Source organism: Idiotropiscis lumnitzeri, chromosome 1 (assembly GCF_059441095.1).
Source record: "Idiotropiscis lumnitzeri isolate Australia: NSW breed Sydney's pygmy pipehorse chromosome 1, RoL_Ilum_1.0, whole genome shotgun sequence".
Classification (NCBI taxonomy): domain Eukaryota; kingdom Metazoa; phylum Chordata; class Actinopteri; order Syngnathiformes; family Syngnathidae; genus Idiotropiscis; species Idiotropiscis lumnitzeri.
Window position 1 is genome coordinate 44,393,716 of NC_142391.1, and position 20,510 is coordinate 44,414,225.

The 20,510-nt window shown below is 40.1% G+C and overlaps 2 protein-coding genes across 2 annotated transcripts; one reads left to right on the top strand and one right to left on the bottom strand.

The window, feature by feature from the left end:
* The first annotated feature begins 8,870 nt into the window (after positions 1-8,870).
* Positions 8,871-13,005, top strand: LOC148344756 (cholesterol 25-hydroxylase-like). The gene is made up of 2 exons (XM_088306981.1): positions 8,871-9,438; positions 11,643-13,005. The coding sequence occupies exons 1-2, from the start codon at positions 8,999-9,001 to the stop codon at positions 11,995-11,997; spliced, it is 795 nt and encodes a 264-aa protein (XP_088163107.1). The 5' UTR covers positions 8,871-8,998; the 3' UTR covers positions 11,998-13,005.
* Positions 13,006-16,150: 3,145 nt separating this feature from the next.
* bmp10 (bone morphogenetic protein 10) lies at positions 16,151-20,249 on the bottom strand. The gene is made up of 2 exons (XM_088307003.1): positions 19,591-20,249; positions 16,151-18,818 (listed from the first exon to the last, which is right to left on the bottom strand). Exons 1-2 carry the CDS (start codon positions 20,003-20,005, stop codon positions 17,749-17,751), a joined length of 1,485 nt encoding a protein of 494 aa, XP_088163129.1. The 5' UTR covers positions 20,006-20,249; the 3' UTR covers positions 16,151-17,748.
* Between the last annotated feature and the right edge of the window lie 261 nt (positions 20,250-20,510).

Sequence of the window (20,510 nt, forward strand, 5' to 3'; positions counted from 1 at the left end):
CAATCAACTGTTTTTCACTATTCCAAATTCAACATATTCCAAAACTTGATGCCATACGGACTTTTACTTTTCGCATCCCAAAAATTCTGTTTTCCTACAATATCATTCCCAATATTTCATGCCATCCACATCTTTAAGTACTATTCCATATCTTTTGATATTATTCCACATTTTTCTCCATATGTATTATTTCCACCTATAGCATTCCACATCATTCACGATCATTCTACCTTTTAATATAATTCCATTCATTACACAACATATTGCACGTTTCACCAATTTCATTCAACACATTTCCATATTATTTTTATCCAGCATTCAAGCATTTGCACGCAATTCCTAAAGATATTGCATTTTCTAGTTTAACGTTAACTCATTCTCTGAAATCTGTGCTTGTTTTTCTTTCTTCAAACCAGTCATGGAATCTAAATGAAAAATCATAAAAGCGCTGTCATTGTCCAAATACTCCTGAACATCACTGAAGCTTCGGGATCAGGGTATAGATTCACCTTTGATATGAGATGTGTTTTAAGGTACTTTTATAACCGGAAAGTTGATATGATTTGATTTGCTGTTCATATCGAGTATCGCAGTGAGCGGGTGTAGCTGTTGCTCTAACTCATTGTACTGTCTTGTTGCCTCTGCTCTCTGGTTGTGATCCAAATTGTCTTAAAGAGGCATGCCGTTTGTATTTACTGACTGACAGAATTGGCAAGCGAAAAAAAAGTAAAAATATTCTATGACAATAAAACACTGGATTTCATTTGAACTTCTGTATTGTTCCGAGTGAATTGCTGTGTGATTGACCATCACAAAATGATGTAGTGTGCCAAAATCTGGAGACACATGCATGTTAATGTTTCAAATATAACCATTTACAAACAGTGATGATAGATAAAGTGTTTTTTTTTCATCTTTGGTGATGTGGTGCCACAAGGTTGATCGCACATACTTATTGCGCCAAAAGTTTTGATCGGAGCAAAAAAAGTTCAAAGAAAAAACTGAACATGGTTAAAACTCGAATATTGGTAGTATTCGGGTTTTTAAAAGCCTTGTAAACGCGCGCAATAACCGGAATAGTCCTTTACCATGGTTTTAAAAATTAAAGTGTCAAGACAGGGACTACAGACTACTTATCCATTCAAAATAATTGTAAATACAACGCAAATCATCTCGAAATGACGAAGAATTTTAGGGGCCAATGAAAATGTTTCAAATAATGTATCCCTTCATAAGGGATGTAAAGGATGAAGCATGTATATGCAAAATTGTTCTATTTGAAGATAAAATATATACAGCATGACAAGATTTTTAAAGTGCAATTTATAGCAGCCTGGCAGAGTTCCCAGAAGGTGCTTGATGAGTGCCTGAATTTGAGGGGGGAACAAATTGCCTGGCATACCTTAAATAGAACCTGTTTCACAAAGTGCTGCGAAAGTCCTTAAATTTCAAATGAATTTAACCAACTACTGTAGTTCAAATTCACAAACAAAAAAGTCCGCTCAGTCAGTCTACTTGGACACAACATTACTCATTGTTCCAACTGGAAGTCGTTTGGGGCTCATCCAACCACACACAGCAGGAGTGGGATGAAAATTCTCAACTGATTTCTGCCAGTGTGGATTAAACTTTGGTATCTGGAAACGGTATCACCTTCTTCATTAATGTTAGCTTCAGATGCTTCTTCTTTATCCGGATCTTGTTCTTTGTTCTCTATTTCTGCCTTGCTGTATAAGTCCACCCTCACAACTCCCGTAGTGTTATGGGCTCTGTCGCATTTAGCCTTTTAAAATGACTATTGGGCTTCGTTGTACTTTTTTCAAATGATTTTTCCTCTCTTTTGCTAAACTCTCAAATGAGATCACTGCTATTTGTTTTGCTCTACTACACCCCAGTTTATCCCATCCTTCTTTTCAGAGGACACCATTGTTTCAGCACATTGTTGTGTTAAAATGGATACGCCGCCACAGCATTACAAGCACAACATGAAAATATATGCTGTAATATGCCCTTCAAATTCACTACTCGGGCAGGTGCCCCTAATTGCAATTTACAACTCGCAGTGTTCCATTTGCACATAAAACATGGGCACCGATGATCCCAGGGCCCGCTTCAACCTCTAGAAATATCTTACAACACTTAGCCTTTCAATGGCTGTCTTAAAAAAGAATGAGGAAATGCGCAGCTTACGTGAAGTTTCTGTCATGTGTTTTCTTTATTAAGTCACCAAGATACAAAAACATCATTCATTACAGGTTTGTTGAGCTTGTTTGTAGGTCATTATCTATTTGACTTTAATCTATGAACGTTAGCTTAACCACCACTCTGCTGTGGAGTCAACCTTTGCGCGGGAGCCTTGTGCTATGATTTTGCAAAGTCTGTCCGTGTAGCCATCTATTTTCTACACTGCATATCCTCATGAGGGTTGCGTGCGGGCATGCTGGATTTTTCCAAAACAACTTTGAAATCTGACCAAACCCGGTTGTAGGGGCCACTTGAAAAGCACAGGCCGCATAACGACGCAGAACTTTCTAGCCAACCTCCTGGGCTTGTCGATGGGCCGTGGGCATGGCGACACCTGCGGCTTCATGAACGGGCTGCCAGCAGTGGCAGACGCAAATGTACTCGACTGCATAAACGGCAGCAGACGTCCACGACACGGAACCCCATGTCTGGACGGTTACCAACTATTTTTTTTTTTCCCGGTAGCCTCATCTGTTTAGCGGCCAAAAGCTAGTTGTTGCCTTGAGCAGTGTTGTTCAAAGTAACATGCAGCAATCTAGTAATGCGGGAGCTACTGCGGGAATCAAGCATTAATGCCTGGCTGCCTTCTGATACTCAGCAAAATGTCCGAAAAAACTACGACCAATCACCATTAAAATTCATATGCACGTTCCTATTCTTGTCCATTTATCCATCCAAGAACATTGGGTCAAGTCTACAAACAAGCGGGCATTAGTGCAAATCTGCAGTCCTAGGATGTAATACACACTACTATTGTACTTTAAGCCAATGGTGTTCCTACTTATATTGACCGATGCTGTATTTTGTTTACCATTGCAGTGCTCTTAGCATTGCAGTACATTTAGCATTGCAGCATTTTTATTTATTCCCCTCTGTACCATGGCTAGACATTAGGAGTGTTTTCTTACTCTTGTATATGTTGTGGGATGTAAGTGCATATATACATGGGGATTTATGTATGTACGTATATACTGTGTATATTCGCATAGTTTTGCTTTTTCTGAAAGTCTGTTGCTGATGTTATGCATTAACAGCTACATTCCGCCACCGCCTCTGTGTGATCTATATCTTTGCTGCTGTAACACTGCAAATTTCCCCATTGTGGGACTAATAAAGGGCACCTTATCTTATCTTAGCAATTGTCTGTACCGCTTCTCCTCACAAGGGTTGGGGAGGGTGCTGGAGCCTATCCCAGCTATCTTCAGGCATTAGGCGGGGGACACTCTGAACTGGTTTGTTTTTGTTTGTATTTGTATTTGTATTTGTTTTTTTTATTTTTGAAAGTATACAGGGACAGTGCATATTAATCAAACAGTTTCCTGTAAATATGCCAGATTATAGCCAATGGCTAATTTGCATCCGTTGTCCCTGTAATCGGCCTGCCGTGCATGTTTTTAGAATGTGGGAGGAAAGCGGAGTACCCGGAGGAAACCCACGCAGGCACGGGGAGAACAGGCAAACTCAACACAGGATGGCCGGAGCCGGGATTGAACCCACGCCCGATGCTGTCTCTCACTGTGAGGCCATCGTGCTAACCAGTCGGCCACCGTTGCCAGCCGATTGCAGGGCACACATTGACAAACAACCATTCGCGCTCAAACTCGTACCCAGGGGCATTTTAGAGTGTCCAATCCACCTGCCATGCATGTTTTTGGAATGTGGGAGGAAACCGGAGTACCCAGAGGAAACTCACGCAGGCACGGGGAGAACATGCAAACTCCACATGGGAAGGTCGGAGGCGGGATTGAACCCACAACCGCTGCTGTCTCTCACTGAGGCCATTGTGCTAACCAGTCGGGCCACTGTGCCGCCCTTAAATATTCTAACTCGGTTAAATATTTTAACTTGTTGAACTCAGTTTGATTTACTTCAAATATAATTTGCATACTTTGCAAATATTGTAGCATAGTAGCTGTACATCTTTGGCATTTCATCTCAGAAGAAAAACACCGTGCTCAAGATGCCCTGGGTGTTGCAAACCAGCACTGCTGGAGTGTGATGCTTTTGTGGGCAGTTTTGAGAAATGTGTCTGAAAAATGCCTGTAAAGACGTCTGCGTTTAGATGGTATTCAAAGAATCAAAGAACACTATTAAAACAGTTATGAATTAAATATACTTTATATTTGGTGATTTTGCATTAATTCCAAGATATTATTCACATAAATATCTGTTACAAGCTTCACAAAAAGTAGTAGTTGAAAAATTTGATTAATTGCAATTAATCAAGGATTTTTTTGTGATTAATTAGTTAAAAATGTAATCACCTGACAGCCAATGTTTCCTCTAAACTGCGCGCGTAAGCAATTGCGCACTGCTCACACCCTTTCAGCGCACATGGCGACGCTGGCGCGCGCACCACGACCGCACATTACATTTCTACACGCATTCCTTCATTTCCACCGCAGTAAATCTGCATTCAGGAGAACAAACTATTCCCACTTTACTTCAAATTTCAGTAACACAACCGAGGGAGCACATTCAGTTGTTCAACTATAGTTTGAAGCGCACACAGACTCGCTCTCACCACTGACGTGCCGCTGCATATGACACCCTGAGAAGCTCCTTTCAGGAAGTCCAAATATGGGCATTGTTTACAACCCCTTTAAATGAGGCTGTTCCGCGTGTTTCAGAGGTCATGTGACTTAGAATTGTTTTGTTTTATTAGATGGCATGATTTTTGTTATTTATGAGTGGATAATTTGGGACCATATCGAAACAGATTCTATTCAGACTTCATAAATTATGCTTAAAATGATGGTTATTTTTTTCAAGTAGGGCTGATTTTATCACAAATCTCTATTCAAGGATTTGTTCAATTTTCATATGCAAACTTTATTCGTGACAGATTCTACTAGGGAGGTTGAATTTTAATGCTGAAATATTTTTTACACATAGATCTATTTTATAATTGTCAACATCCTGTGTGCCCTTTAAAAATTATCCATAAAAATAAAATAAAAACACACATATTAACGATGTGAGACGCTCACTGCTTTTGAATAAGTCACCTTACTGTAACTTCGGGTGTGTGCTCGTTTCCGCAAGTGCTCTGAATGGGTAAGGCAGTTTTATATATTTAGCACTTGGCACATTTCAAACGCGCATGCTTCACACAAACACAACAATTGAAGACATTCAGAAGCAAAGCAGAGAAAACAAAAGTATAAAAAATTACCAGAACATACATTGACACCATTTAAACACATAAACAGAAAATTTTGTATACATTTCAAAGAAATGTGGGTTACTAAAATGTCTAAAAGGAAACATGATTTAAAATTGACCTTAATCAAAGACGTGAGTAAATGTTTAACCTGGATTTAAAACCATTTACTCTCATGGCTGACTTTACTTTAGTCGGCATCTTATTCCATTTGTGTGCAGCATGACAGCTAAATGCAACTTCACCGTATTTACTTTGAACTCTGGACTCCACGAACTGACCTGAGTCTGTGGACCTCAGAGACCTACCAGCATTTCTTTAATGTAATCAGGACCCAAAACTTGCTCTGATTTATAGACTTGTAGCAGAAATTTTCAAATAAGATAAGATAAGATGTCCTTAATTAGTCCCACAATGGGGAAATTTGAATCTATTCCATAGCTGACTGGGTGCCTGTGTAAACCCTTTAGGACTGGAGTAATATGTTGTGATCTCTTTGTTGTGGTAAGAACCTGCGCTGCTGTTTTTTGATGCTCTTTTGCGGGAGTCCAGTAACTAGACCGTGACAATAATCAAGTCTACTCAAGAGAAAAGCATGGATAAGTTTGTCCTGGTCTGCTTGGTGCATGAACCCTTCAGTCTGGACATGTTTTTTAGCTGGTAAAATACTGCTTTAGTAATTCATTTGAAATGATTGCTGAAAATATGCTCTGAGTCTAACAGCACTCAAAGATGACTGACTTGGTTTGGTTAAAGGCAGTGAATCAAAGTGTTTTCTAACAGGTGCTTTCTTTATCGCACAAACCATTGTTGTTGTTGATTTGCTCTAAACCAGTGCTTCTCAAGTATTTTTTGTCACCCCCCCCCCCCACCAAGAAGAAAACAATTTGCGCCCCCCGCCACCATTTTTATTTTTTTTACATTTCATACCAATGTACATTTTCTTTGTATATTGATGTTAGATTATGTCAATAAAATGTCCCTGAGCAAAGCTAAATTGGTAAGAAATATAAAATTGACATCTATTATTGCAAGGATCTTGAAACTCAGTACTCTGTAGTAGGGCTGGGCGATATGACCTCAAATCAATATCGCGGTAAATTGAGCAATTTTACCTCGTTAACGATAAATGAACGATAAATTCCCCCGTGGACCAAAATCAAAATAAATGCAGGAAATGCATATTAACTGCTTTTTTTATTGACCAACTTGTACACATTACTTTCAATGAAAAATAAAAGTACAAAAATCATTTGTATAAACATTCCAAATACCGACAGGGGCAAAATTATGTCGGTCATTGTAATACATTTCGGTAACGGTAAATTTTCGGTTTATCGCCCAGCCTTACTCTGTAGTGCAAAAATTGATGAGATGATGAATATTTACTTTAAGTTTGACATTGAACCTCTTCATCGTGATGACATCATCCGTTTCCGTGTTCCGGTCCGAGAGCGTCTTTTAAATTGCTAACGTAGCCGTCGTCTTATTTTATGTTTCCATACGTAATGGTTGGAATACAAAATTTCTGTTCATAGCTGCTGGCTCTCCGCCCAAACGTGGTTTGAGTCAGACTTCTGTTTAAAGTCGAGCGTACCCCGAAGCACTTATTACTCAGTAATTCATTTTAGCAATTAGCACGCGTACCGCCTCCTCGTTTAAAACGCTACTTGTTAGTGGGGTCGTTTATTTGTCATCGCGCAGCTCGTTGCTGCAGCTGTGCATGTACTTAGATATAGTACAAATAAAGCTCATACTGCTGCAGCGCGAGATAGCCTGATAGCTAGTATTCAAGTAGCGGCGAAAGAAATTACTTCCGGGACAACAAGCGACAGGGTGACGCTTTTTTTTTTTTCTTTTTTTTAAATTTATTATTTTTTTAATCAGTTCTGTGTGACCTGCTGCGTGAACACAGGGCACAAACAGCAGCTTTGGCGATCTCAAAATCATGCTGTCTGAGATTGCAATTTCGGTCACAAAACCATACATCATTCAGCCGTACTTCAAAGGGAAAAAAGCATCTTCCTCAGGTTAACACGCGCTCCCCTCAGCATCGCACCGCGCCCCACTAGGAGGGGCACGCCCCACTATTTGAGAAGCACTCCTCTAAACAGTGACACATTGTTCAATCTGGCCGCATAACTGTAATGGCCAACATTGGCATTTTGAAGTATTTGACCCCATACAGACTAAACAGAATGTGGTCTAAGGACTGACTCTTGAGGGACCCACATGGCATGGCCGTACAATCAGATTTGAAACTTCTAATGGTCACCAAGCAACTCCTTTCCAGTGAATAGGACCTGAACCATTTTAAGATCCAAATTTACAACTTGTTCAGGGGAAGTCAATTCAAAAATGTTCTTCACAACAATATGTTAATTGAATGCCCCACTTGTCCGAACACATTATTCTGATTAACATTGTGGAATATGAACTAACCCTCATGTTGTTAATTTAGAGTGTTTTTCAATTTTCATATCTGAACCGCTTATCCTTCCGAAGGTTGAAACACTTTTCCTTTAAATGTGTGGCAGAGTTTATACTAAGCATAACTATATCTATCTATCTATATATATATCTAAATATATATATATATATATATATATATAGAATATATATATATAGAATATATATATATATATATAATATATATATATATAATATATATATATATATATATATATATATAGAATATATATATAGAATATATATATATATATAGAATATATATATATATATATAATATATATATATATATATAATATATATATATATATATAATATATATATATATATATATAATATATATATATATATATATATATATATAATATATATATATATATATAATATATATATATATATATATATATATAATATATATATATATATAATATATATATATATATAATATATATATATATATAATATATATATATATATAATATATATATATATAATATATATATATATATATATAATATATATATTATATATATATATATATTATATATATATATATATATATATATTATATATATATATATATATATATATTATATATATATATATATATATTATATATATATATATATATATATATATATATATATATATATATATATATATATATATATATATATATATATATATTATATATATTATTAGTTATTTAGGTTTTCATTACATAAAAGCAGTGTATATGGTGACAGGCCTTTTGCCTTTGCAAAGACTTCCTTACTTAATTCACCAGATGTGCTTGAGTCACATCATTCTAAACATCTGTCCGAGAGCTGCAGAAAACATTTTTATGGATCTTTTTAGTCGTGTGTGGCAGTGTGGTGCCCCTCCTCTAACGGCGTGGGTTGGAACGAATGGGAGTGGCTTGGCAACATCACTCTCCTTCCAGTAGAAACTGATGTTGGGAAACAGAAACACAGTGTACTTAAAGGAACTCACTCATCCTGGGCACAGATTGGAGGTGTGGTTTAGGCTGACTATTGTGACAACCGTTCACTTGTGAAAGTGACTCCAAGTATTAATAAGGAGGTCACTGATAAGAATGTAGATACACATCACGAGCCCGTGATGAGCGCACCTTTCACGCAACGTGGAGAGCCGTGCGGGCCAATGCTCCAAAGCCTTTGGGAATACGTGAGGAGTGAACACGAGGGTGTCCTACTCTCCCCTTACCTTCCCGCCTTGTGCGCTTTCCTTACCCACGTCGCGTTTTGCGCACCTTTCCTGGTGCTGGACCTCCTGGCCGGAGTCAGTCAGCGGGTGCGCGCGTGGAAGATCACCGCAGACCAGCCGCCGCCGCCCTTGCGCGCGTGGTTGAAGTGTCTGTGGAAGATCGCGGTACAATATCTGACCGTCGTGCTCCCCGCCAGCGCGCTCCTCCGGACAGCGAGGAGTCCCCCTCAACTCAGCGAGCGGTCTCCAACCAGCTGGCAACTTTTTGTGGACGTCTTTGCCTGTTTTCTTCTTTTCGATGCGCTTTTTTTCTTTTGGCACCTCTGCATGCACAGGTGAGCAAAATCAAACGAGACAGACTGTCTTACATGTGCGTACATGGTCACTCGAAGCGGCCGCTCATTAAGTCGCGAGTAAGACCTACTTTATACGTGTCAAAAAGTATTTACAATACAACTATTTTTATATAGCGCATTTCACGAATTGAAAACAATCTATATAATTAGTAGCTGTATTTCTGAAACTGAAATTTGAAGGCTGTTTTAAAGCAGCCCATGTGGAAAATAATTGCAACATTTAGCTTCAGTGTTAAAAACACTGACGTGTAGTTTTGAGTCACCTTTCTCCACATTTACGGCGATATTCTTATGTTAAATATATTTTCAAATAAATACTGAATACAATGTTCCATGCTGCACATGGTGCTGAAAAATGGAAAGTCCCCTGAGTCATCCTGATGATGATCTGTGCTGTGATTTATTGATAAAGGTTGTGGTTCTTCATTCTTTATTTTATTGCTTTGGCTTTGCATTTCTTTTTTCTTTTCCTGATGTTGTTGTGCTACCCAAATAGAGATACAAAAGCAATACAGCAGAACAGAAGAGGAGGACGGAGTCTGTGGCCAGCCGCTATTTTTGTAGTAACCAACTAAGCCGTTAATATTTACTAAAAAACAAAACAAAGAAAACTGCTGGGATGAAAAGCAAATGTCTTCTTGTCCAACATTTTTATTGTAATATCCCCCAGTTATTTCATGACTTCCTCAGCCGGGACCTTGGCATGACTGTCCATGACATCCTCAAAACATCGTCTTTGTCTTCCCCTTCGTCAAATCAAAAAGAACGGCGACGAAACGCCTTGGGACGCTTAACCAAGGCTAACGAGGTTGTTACCACTGTTAGCCAAACAATGGATTTGCAAGGAGATTCGTTGTTCAAAATTTCATTTCGATAAGAAGAATTTGCAATAAGGAAAACTATACGCGGACAGTACGTAATGTTTTACAAGGCCTGACAAACCCAACATTTACCACCCTTGCAAACCTTCACTGCTCATTGAGATACGGTCTTAAGTGGGACACAGTCATTCAGTGGAACTAAATTCACATCATTTGAAACTCCTATTAGAAAGAAAAAAAATGAAAAGTGGGGTGTGCAATATTATTTAGCCCCTTTACTGTGAGTGCAGCCAACTCACTCCAGAAGTTCCCGGAGGATTTTTTAATGATCCAATGTTGACCTAAATTACTCATTTTAATAAATATAGTACACCTGTGTGTAATCTAGAAAAAAGTATAAAGGCACCTGTTCTGTGATCGTCCCAGAGATCTGTTAAACGAATATTGGGGAGCAAATAGAATCACGAAGACCAAGTGATACACCAGGTAGGTCCATGATCATGTTGTGGAGCAGTTTAAAGCAGGATGAGAATTTAAAAATAATTCACAAGTTTAAACATCTCATGGGGCACTGTTTGATCAATCAAGTTGAAATAGTGTAAATAATATCTGCCAAGACCCGGTCAGCCCAAAACAAGGAAAGCTCTGATTAGAGATGCAGCCAAGAGGCCCATGATCACTCTGGAGAGGATGAAATGCAGAGATCCGCAGCTAACGTGAGGCAATCTGTCCATATAAGTCACACACACAAATCTAGCCATCATGGAAGAATGGAAAGCCATTTCTCAAATACAACCATAAAAAGTTCCACTTGAAGTTTGGCAATTGACCTGGGAGACACAAAAACGTGACTGAAGGTGCTCTGGTCAGGTGAAACTAAAATGTAACTTTTGGGCAAAATGCAAAACGTTATGTTTGGCATAAAAGCAATACTGCACGTCTGCCTGAACACACCATCGTGGTCTGGGGCTGCTTTTCTTCAGCAGGGGCGGGGAAGATTGATAAAATTGATGGCAAAATGGATGGAGCCGAATTCAAAACCTAATGGAGTCTGCAAGAGACAAAAAGCACAATCTACTAATCGATAGTTTAAAACTAAAAATATCCAGGTGTTAGAATGGTCAAGTCAAATTAAAATTTTAATCTTTGTGTTCAAAGACCGAAATGTGGCAAAAGTTCGAAAGCCATTGTATTTCATGAAACGATATTTAATTAAAACACGTTTATGACTGTGGTCTATGGTTTATCGAGGCGCAGACCTCTCCTCACAGTGCTGGAAGGAATGTGTCAGCACAATGGAAGCATATTTTGTGTTGACTGTGATTTCTGACCAACATTTCTTTTTCTTTGCTTTCTGTTCAGGTTCCCATGGCTATACCGCAACTTCCACCAACAGCACCACCAGCACCAGGCCCCCTTTGCCCTGCAGGCCCAAGATGCCAGCACCCCCGAGTTGCTCTCCCTGCTGCTGCTAGCACAGATCAGTGCCTGCTTGATGACCTGTCACCCCCTCAGTGAAGTCCTCTTCCACATTCTCAACACCTGGCTGGCAGTGGACGACCACTGTGGCTACAACTTGCCATGGGCTCTGCACAGACTGCTGCCTTTTTTAGGCGGAGCCCCTCACCACCACACCCATCATCGTCGGCATAATGTTAACTTTGCACCCTATTTCACCCATTGGGACCACCTCTTTGGGACATACAGCAAGGGCTGAGGGTGTATTGTTAGTTGCTACATGTGGAACCGTGCTCTAGTACGTCCTTGCTGCCAAGTAGACATTTTAACTCTTTAAAGCCAGTGGACCATCCAAATGATTGTGAGAGCTATATATATATTTATTTATGTCTTGCAAGTATCGTCCAAAATGTAAAATGTTGATTTGAAGTATTTATTGTACAATGTTACCGTCCAAATTCTGTGTACATTTTATTATATAAACTGTCATTGTTTAAAGTAAGCGTTCCCTTTTTCCACCACAGCTGTTTCCACTTTCTGATGCACTTGATAAGCCTGTGGAAGCATGAGAGCAGAACATACACTCAAGCTCACGTTTCTATTTTTCTGCCTCAGTTTAAGACCTTTGTGCCCCTACGGTCTTCTGTGTTTGCCTTGAGATGGACCCGCAGGGAACAGATTATAAAACCGAAAGCATATGTGCAAGAGATGAGAAATCCCCTGTCATGTCCGAGTTTTATTTTCTTTTTTATTCATTTTATTTTTTTCAGAGAAAGTCTGTCACCCACATACTCTAAAACACAAAACAATAATCTGTTTTCAAAAGGTTGTTCATGGAACCATGCCAGGTGTTATAATGCACATGTTTTTTTTGTGGAATATGATGTGACACTTAAGCAATTATTGCCATATCCAAAAAGTGAGTCAATGAGTGAGTCTATTTTCACAAGTTGCATAACAGTGTCAACATCTGTAATCCATTTCTGACTTGTTCAGTAGACTCTCCAGCATTTCACAACACAAATTGTTCAAAGATGTCTGAACGTGTCGCGCTCAGCCAGCATGTCAGTGTTTGCTTAGGGAAAGGAGGAGAAAGCAAGACAAGAGTGCTGGGTGGTGGTGTTAGTGGGAGATGGGTTGATAAAAACGTGACCCAAAGCGGAAACGATCATTACAGGCCCAACGTCAGAGTCAGGGCGAGTCGTGTAGTTGCGCCCCACATGTTCAAGGCGAGATACACGTCGGCAGCCAGCCGCCCACTTCATGATGTCACGGGGGCATTATGGGATGTCGGCCACCGTCGGTACATTGTGAACTCCTCCCTTTGTTTACTCGCTGTAAGGTACACACCTAGCTGGATCACGTAGGCTGAATCCTCCTCAAAAGCCAGCACAAAATTGAAAATATTTCAGCAGTTATGTCAAACAAGAAAGAGAAAAGGCACAGAGCACTTGCCAGTATTTGTTATCATTTGGATAAATAAAAAACATTTCTCAAATCATCATATTTCCTGAAAGTTGGCTCTTTACTGACAAAGGCCAGATTCTATTTCACCCCTTTCTATAAATATTCAATTAGTGAGCTTTTTATAGTTCGGACTGCCTTGTTAAAGGTCACTGCCTTATTCTCTGCTACTATATATACTTAGATGCTACTGCAATGTCATTGTGCAGAGAGGCCAGGTACAACTTGAAGTTTTTGCTTTCTGGGATTTTTATGCACTGATGACAATGTGTTGTTCTTCCAGTGGCTGTGGATGACATCAGCGCAACATGACTCAACTCATATATCTTAATATGATGACATGGGGTCATTATCGAATACTCGCTGTGTCATCACATTTCTGTCTCAGAGATCATTTTTGTTGTAATTAGGTCACATTATTTATTTATTTTTGAACAGTATGTGGACTGATCGTTGTAAACAAATTCTGCAAAACGGACAATCAAGACCTAATGTCAGGGAAAGACAGTAGCTCACCTGTCTCAAACAGGTGCACACAATATGTTGTTCTCTGATTAGTCTATGATTGTGATGGTAATTCCAAGATGATAACAAGAAAGCACTTTTTTGACACACTTGCGGCATAAATATGATACAGAATTGAATCCCATCCACAAAGGATCGATTACATTGTAACTGCTGTTGCCCACTGCATCTAAAACCACTGGCACAAGTAATAGTTGTCATCATCATTTTTTAACCATGATTGGAACAGAAGTTTAGGTCTATTACACAGGTGTCCTCCTACATGCTTTTGATGATTCCCTCCTCCAACACAACTGATTCAAATGATCAGCTCTGCAGGAGCCTATTGACTATCCTCACCATTTGAATCAGGTGTGTCGGAAGAGGGAAACATCTATAACATGCAGAAATGCAGCCATCGACGACCACAACAGCGGCTTAGAATGCAATGGATGTCTACGAAAATTACAGGCTTGTTAGTACAAGCATACTTGCTTACATTAGATCTTGGATTTCAATCGCGAGTGTGTGTGTGAGGACACATTGCATCTCAAAATGTCTTTGTTTTTCAAGGATGAGGAAGTTAAGAAGATACCTGATGATGGATTGCATTTCAAAGCACAATTTCCAATTCTTGTCTGCACCAGTTAAGCTCTTTCACTATGTGCTGTTGGAAGTTTCACTCGATATTTCATCATACGTTTTCAATGAGAGGCGGCTGTGGACTGCAGACAGCCCATTAAGCCCCTTCGTTTATTGTGTTGACATAATAAAACACACAATGCCAATATGTGCAAAACATTGACTCTCCATACCCTAAAGTTAAGTTACCAGAACACACAGCTGACATTTCCACTTTGGAACCAGTCATCTGGTTTAGTAATGTGGATGTGATTTTTTTTTTTTTTTTTTTTCGGGGGGGTGGGGTTTGCTCTGTTGAACATGATTTGATTTCTAATCTCCAATCACAATGGAATGTCCACTCAGCATCAGCACACATTGAACATCAATCATCTTTCATTAGGTATGGGTCAAAAGGGATTTCAAAAACTTTGTGTTCTGTTATACATTACAGAGAACTTTTTTATAGTCTGGTTTTATACGCTGCAGCTGCAACCGCTCCTTATTGTACCACCTCATTTCATCACAATTCCTTGAGATGATCAGAAATTCCACTCTTTTGAAGGTTCAACTTCAAGACAGAAAGTTTATGTCACATAAGGCTTGCAAACAGATGGTCTGAATCTGGATGGTCTGGAAAATACAGTTGAAGTTTAAAAGCAGAACAGTTAGACCTGGACCAAAAACACACCTATAGGTTACAACACAAAATCCTTTGCCTATTTTTTTGTTTCATGAAATTAGAAATTACATGAACATTAAATGAAATTTATACCCATAGAATGTTAATATCAAGCACAATACATATGAATGTGCATGACGCTTTATAAATATTTAATTGTAAAGCACATTTCTACAGTCTATATCCTGAGGACAGAAAATGCAACAGTTTATGCAATGGCCTATACATTAAAAGCATTAATGTACATCGTGATTGACTGCATTGGATTTAACTAATAGTAAACTATACTTCCATCCATCCATTATCTGTGCCGCTTCCCCTCACTAGGGTAGCGGGGGGTGTTGGAGCCTATCGCTGATATCTTCAGGCAGTGGCTGGGGGGACACCCTGAACTGGTTGCCAGTCAATTGCAGGGCACACAGAGACAAACAACCATCCGCGCTCACACTTATACCTAGGGGTAATTGAGATTGTCCAATCAACCTGCCATGCATGTTTTTGGAATGTGTGAGGAAACCTACGCAGGCACGGGGAGAACATGCAAACTCCACACAGGAACGACCTCTGCAATGTGAGGCCTTCGTGCTAACCAGTCAGCCAACCGTGCCGCCTAAACAATACATGTACATCTTTATTTTTTGGTGTTTGCAGGCTAAAGTGACAAGTCAATGTAGCTATGTAGTTTGTGGGTAGCTATGTGTCTGACTTCTCTCATTTACAACAACACTACTACTGATTTATGACCAAGGCAAACTTCTGTTATTTTAAAAAGTATCTTTTGGCTTACCCTCAGTGTATGCATCATTTGTGTGTTCTTGTCACTCCATACAATTTACATTCTGCTGCAGCACAGAGGGAGAGCACCGTGTAGAGGCAGACGTATGCCTCTGTGGAACTGTGTGTGGGCCTTCTTACTGTCACTCTGACCGTGAACACTATTTCTACTGTCTGGAATTTCCCGCTAATTTACATTACACCATATGGAAAGCGCTTTGTTACAGCTCCAGCTGGTGTGAAATGAGCAATATAAATAAAGTTGTATTGTATTGTATAATTAAAGGTCCAAATATTCTTTACTATCACAAAATGATTTCAGAGACTGAATTGGATCACATCCTTTATTTACAAACTTAATGTGCGTTGGGACATGAAAAGAGCGAGACAATATTGCAATCTGTTGTCAGGATCTAACAATTTGACACAGAGTCATCATCATTCAAATGATTTAATCGGTCGTTCAGACTTATGAACAATTTTTCCATCACAGCATCAGTGTGAGCAGCACACTATCCATTTTCGTCATTAACAGTCCCTCTAATCACTTTCCCATGCTTCTTTGTTTGGAAGCTATGAGTGAACTCTGACCTATGTGCTGATACCATTGGATGAAGGAAGCAATGGAGAAGAAGCAGGCCAAACAATTCTTAAGCATGAATTTGTGAATTTGTTAATTTTGTTATGAGCTCCAAATTTCTTGTTTCATATTTATATATATATATATATATATATATATACAAAAAATATAAAAATAAAATTTGTCAAATTTGCTATTTTTACCAATACAAATGGTGTTTATGTCCCTGGCCCTTTGCCATGTTCTTTGGTCATTTTCAGCTGAAATATACCTAACTAAAAAATACATTTTAATTCTTACGGTAACTATAGATATCTGTTTCACTTAAAAAAATAACAATAAATTAGAACAATAAATAGTAGTGTATTTATTACAAGCAGCAGAGGTATCAAAAGCCTTAAAACAAAAGAATTTTTTTTTCTTTTGGGTTTTATTCGAGACCTTAGCTATTTTTTTACCCTGACTTTGGCCCACATTTGATAAATCTCGCCCTCAGAAAGGCAATTTAACATAAAAGTGATGGATGACCACAAATGAGGAGCAGGAGGAGGCAGGTCAGCAAGGTGAGACAGTTAACATAATGAGTTGCCTCGGAATGTGGTCAACCCCTGCCCCTTGTTTTGTCTCAATCCTTCATACTGTCACCTCAAACATCGCCCGGAATGTCGTCCATGTTTGATCTGCGGAATACATGTTTCTCAACCTCAAACACCTTGGTATCACTGCAGCTTGTGTGTGTGTGCGCGTGTGCGTGTGTGTTGGGGGGGCGGGGGGCATTAGTGGAGAAGAGGAATGTGAAGTGGGAAACTGGGTTGGGATAGATAACCCTGCCATTTGGACCCTTGCATGGTGCCTACGTATCAGGAGCCTGCAGGAGGCGAGCCTGGAGAGTTCAAGTCTTGTCAGGTTGCCTCCAGGAGGTCATTTCACTGTGGCAGGGAGCATGAAGTGCTGATTAGTGTTTGCATCAAGTGGGGAGGGTGGAGATAAGTGGAGAGGAAAACACATGTCAGGGAGTTGGAGCAGGAGGGGAAAACTCTGGCCCGCTAGTTCCCACAAACATCACATACACTGCAGAATCTGCTTAGTTAGATCCTTTAGGAACTTGTTGTAACTTTGAGTCACGCTGGCAGAAAAGACACATGAACGGCACTCTTGCAGCGTGACCTGATCTCACTGTGTTGACAGCTACCGTTCATGACTCAAGCCCTCTAAGAAGATATCGTCTTTTCTGTCTCGACGGACAAAGTCCAGCCACACAGGACTTTATAAAAAGTGATTAGATGCACTTCCGGTCCTATTGAGTAGAGTCCAATGATTGTTGCTGCTCTTGGAAACAACCATTTAGCTTTTTGATCACTTCATGTCTCTCCTCCAGAGTCCAGCTATCGACAGCCACACTCAGCCACAGCCATGCCTTCATACTTGTGCTTATAGGTGACCACGCCTGTGTCGTCCAGGTACAGAAGCGAGATGGGATCCAGCTTGGTGGGCACGCAACATGCTCGTGCTGTTTTCTGAGGACTGTTAATGTTGACCAGCGTTTGGACGATGGCGTGTTTCGTGGGCGTGACGTCCTTTGTTAGAGGGAATGAGCAAATCCCAGAGCACTCGTAGGCATTGTAACTGGTGGGTGCCAGGATCCAACTGTCCCAGCCAATATCCTTGAACTCGACATGCAGAGGTTGTCGCCTGCAGTGGTTTCCCTTGGCATTCCGACGGATGCGTGAGCTTGTGTCGTAGATAAGATTGGAGCGCATTTGGAGCAGGTCGGCTTCTTCTGGCTCTGACTCGCCATTGCTGTCGTACCCGTTCCTCTCGAGATCACCCCACAAGTCATTCTCCAAATCATTTCGGAGGATTACGTTGGAGGTTTCGTGCTCAATCATCTCTTCCAGATCATGCTTGTCATCTCGATGGTCGCTGCTTTCATCATCCGAGAATACGATCAACAGGGGCTTATGTTTTTCCTTGATGTTTGTGTCAATCTTGAGCTCCCCTTCGGTATTCCCGATTTTACTTTGGTCTGTGACACGTTGCGTGTCAACTTCTCCGGTCATGCTGTCAATGTGCACTTCCAAACGATGTGTGGTGCCGTGCTCAGATTTACGCCACCTCTGAACGGAAGCAGTGAGGTTGAACGCTTCCCAGCCATTGTCAGTGCCATAAACTTGTCTTGAAGCCAACTCCACCAGCTCCATATGCTCCTTATTACCCCCAAAGTCATGTGCGCTCGCAAAATTCTCGTCTGTACTGTTGTCATCTCCGTCATGACGCACCAATTCGTAAATAGTGACTTTGCGGTCCACGCCGGCAAACAGGTGGCGGTCGGTCTGAACGAGCGTGTAGAGGCGGAGCTCGGCTGCAGTGATGTGTTCATGATGTGGGACTGACACATTGAAGAGGAGTGGGTGGCGCCTGACTCCCCCAACACTGACAGTGCTTGAAGAGGAATCTGAAGAATAGACAAAACAAACATGCAGAAACAATTACATATCAGCATTAATGAAAATATAATGGTCATCAATTTTCCATCATTTAAATGAAGTGTTTGGGAATCAAATCTAATGTCGACTATTATGGACTAAGAACCAGTCCCCAATAAGTGATTTACTCTTCCCCCACTGAAGTTTTTATTTTTTTATTATTTTTTATTAAATACATAATGAATAGACAGCACCCCCAAATTTGACAAAAATGGGGGGCAGTAAGGAGAGTCACAAGATCTTGTATACTGCATAGTTAATTTCCCCATTATTTGTTCTCCTGTGCCTCTTCTACTCTCATGCAAATGTCACCTTCTCAATTTTACAGATTTCAAACACAGCTTCCTTCCATTGAACTTGGTTATCGAGGGCTTACTATGAAACCTCATCAATATTATGGAATTGTATTTAGTTGCCTGATGATTCAAGAAATTCTTCCAAGCAATTATTAAGGAAAAATCACTGTTGTGAAAATATTAAGTTATTAAAAAAAAAAAACTTTAATGGGAAATCCTTTTATGTAATGTGTAATCCTCTAGAAATTGTTTTCATGAACATTTTAGCATCTAAATGAATTTTGAGGGCTTATCTAAATATGGTTTATAAACCATTTGGATGCTAAACTGAACTGAATGTTAAAATAAGATGAGATAAGATAACTTTTATTAATCCTACAATATAGAAATGGAAATATGTGTAAATGAAGTACAATTTGAATTTAAATGACAAAGCTTCCTTTACCTTCATTGTTGAAGCTGCGGATGATGCTGGCACTCGGCGCAGAAGTGCGGTCGTTGGCAAAGCGGTTGTAGAGCTCCATCATGTACTCCGGCGGCTCCTCTCGTATGCTTCCAGGTGGCAGTGGAGGTGGACCCAAGCCAGACAGGTTGAATGCCTGCAAAAACTGCTCTTTCAGGCTCTCCAGCACTCCCGGCATAATCAGATTGTTGTCTTGCTCCAACTGGGACGTGTCCGCCGCCCTTCCCAGTCCCAGTCCGTCTTCCTGCCCCAGAGTGGGACGAAGCCTCTGGTCGCCGTTGGAAATTGGGCTGCTCTCGGCACAAAGAGGCCCTCGGAGCAACAATATAGAAAATAGCAAGAGCAAATTCTCAGTGCTGCAAATGGTTCCCAGAAGAGAAACCCAAATGCTCGCCATGGAGAAAAAAAAAGTCAATTAGTTTGTCGCTGTCACGGTCAATAAAAGTGGTGTTGACCTTTGCTGTGACAAGTGGGCTTTTCCACGGTGCCTGCAGTAATTCTTATGCAGCCGTTGGCACAGCATTTATTATTCTCATTCGCAGCTATTGGGCTCCAGGTCCAGTGGCAGCCTGACAGAGACCTGCTATGGTCCACCTTGTCATCTCTGTTGTGTTGGACCCTTTCTGTGCTTTACGCTCCCTTCCCAGCCTTTTCGCTCAGTCTCTTATCTACGATATGGTGGGCTCTGCTTTGCTCTGTGTTTGTGTGTTCCTGTGTGAGTGTGTGTATGCGTGCCCTCCACTTTGTGTGATGCTGCGCTTGTGTTATCTCACAACTTCCTTAATGAGGATTTTGTAAACACTGTCCTGTAGCCTCTTCCTTGTGGAAGCGCTATTTTGTTTGGGTGGGTGCACCAGAGTTGATTTGTTTCATTTGTTTATTTGGTTTGTAAATGGCAGAGT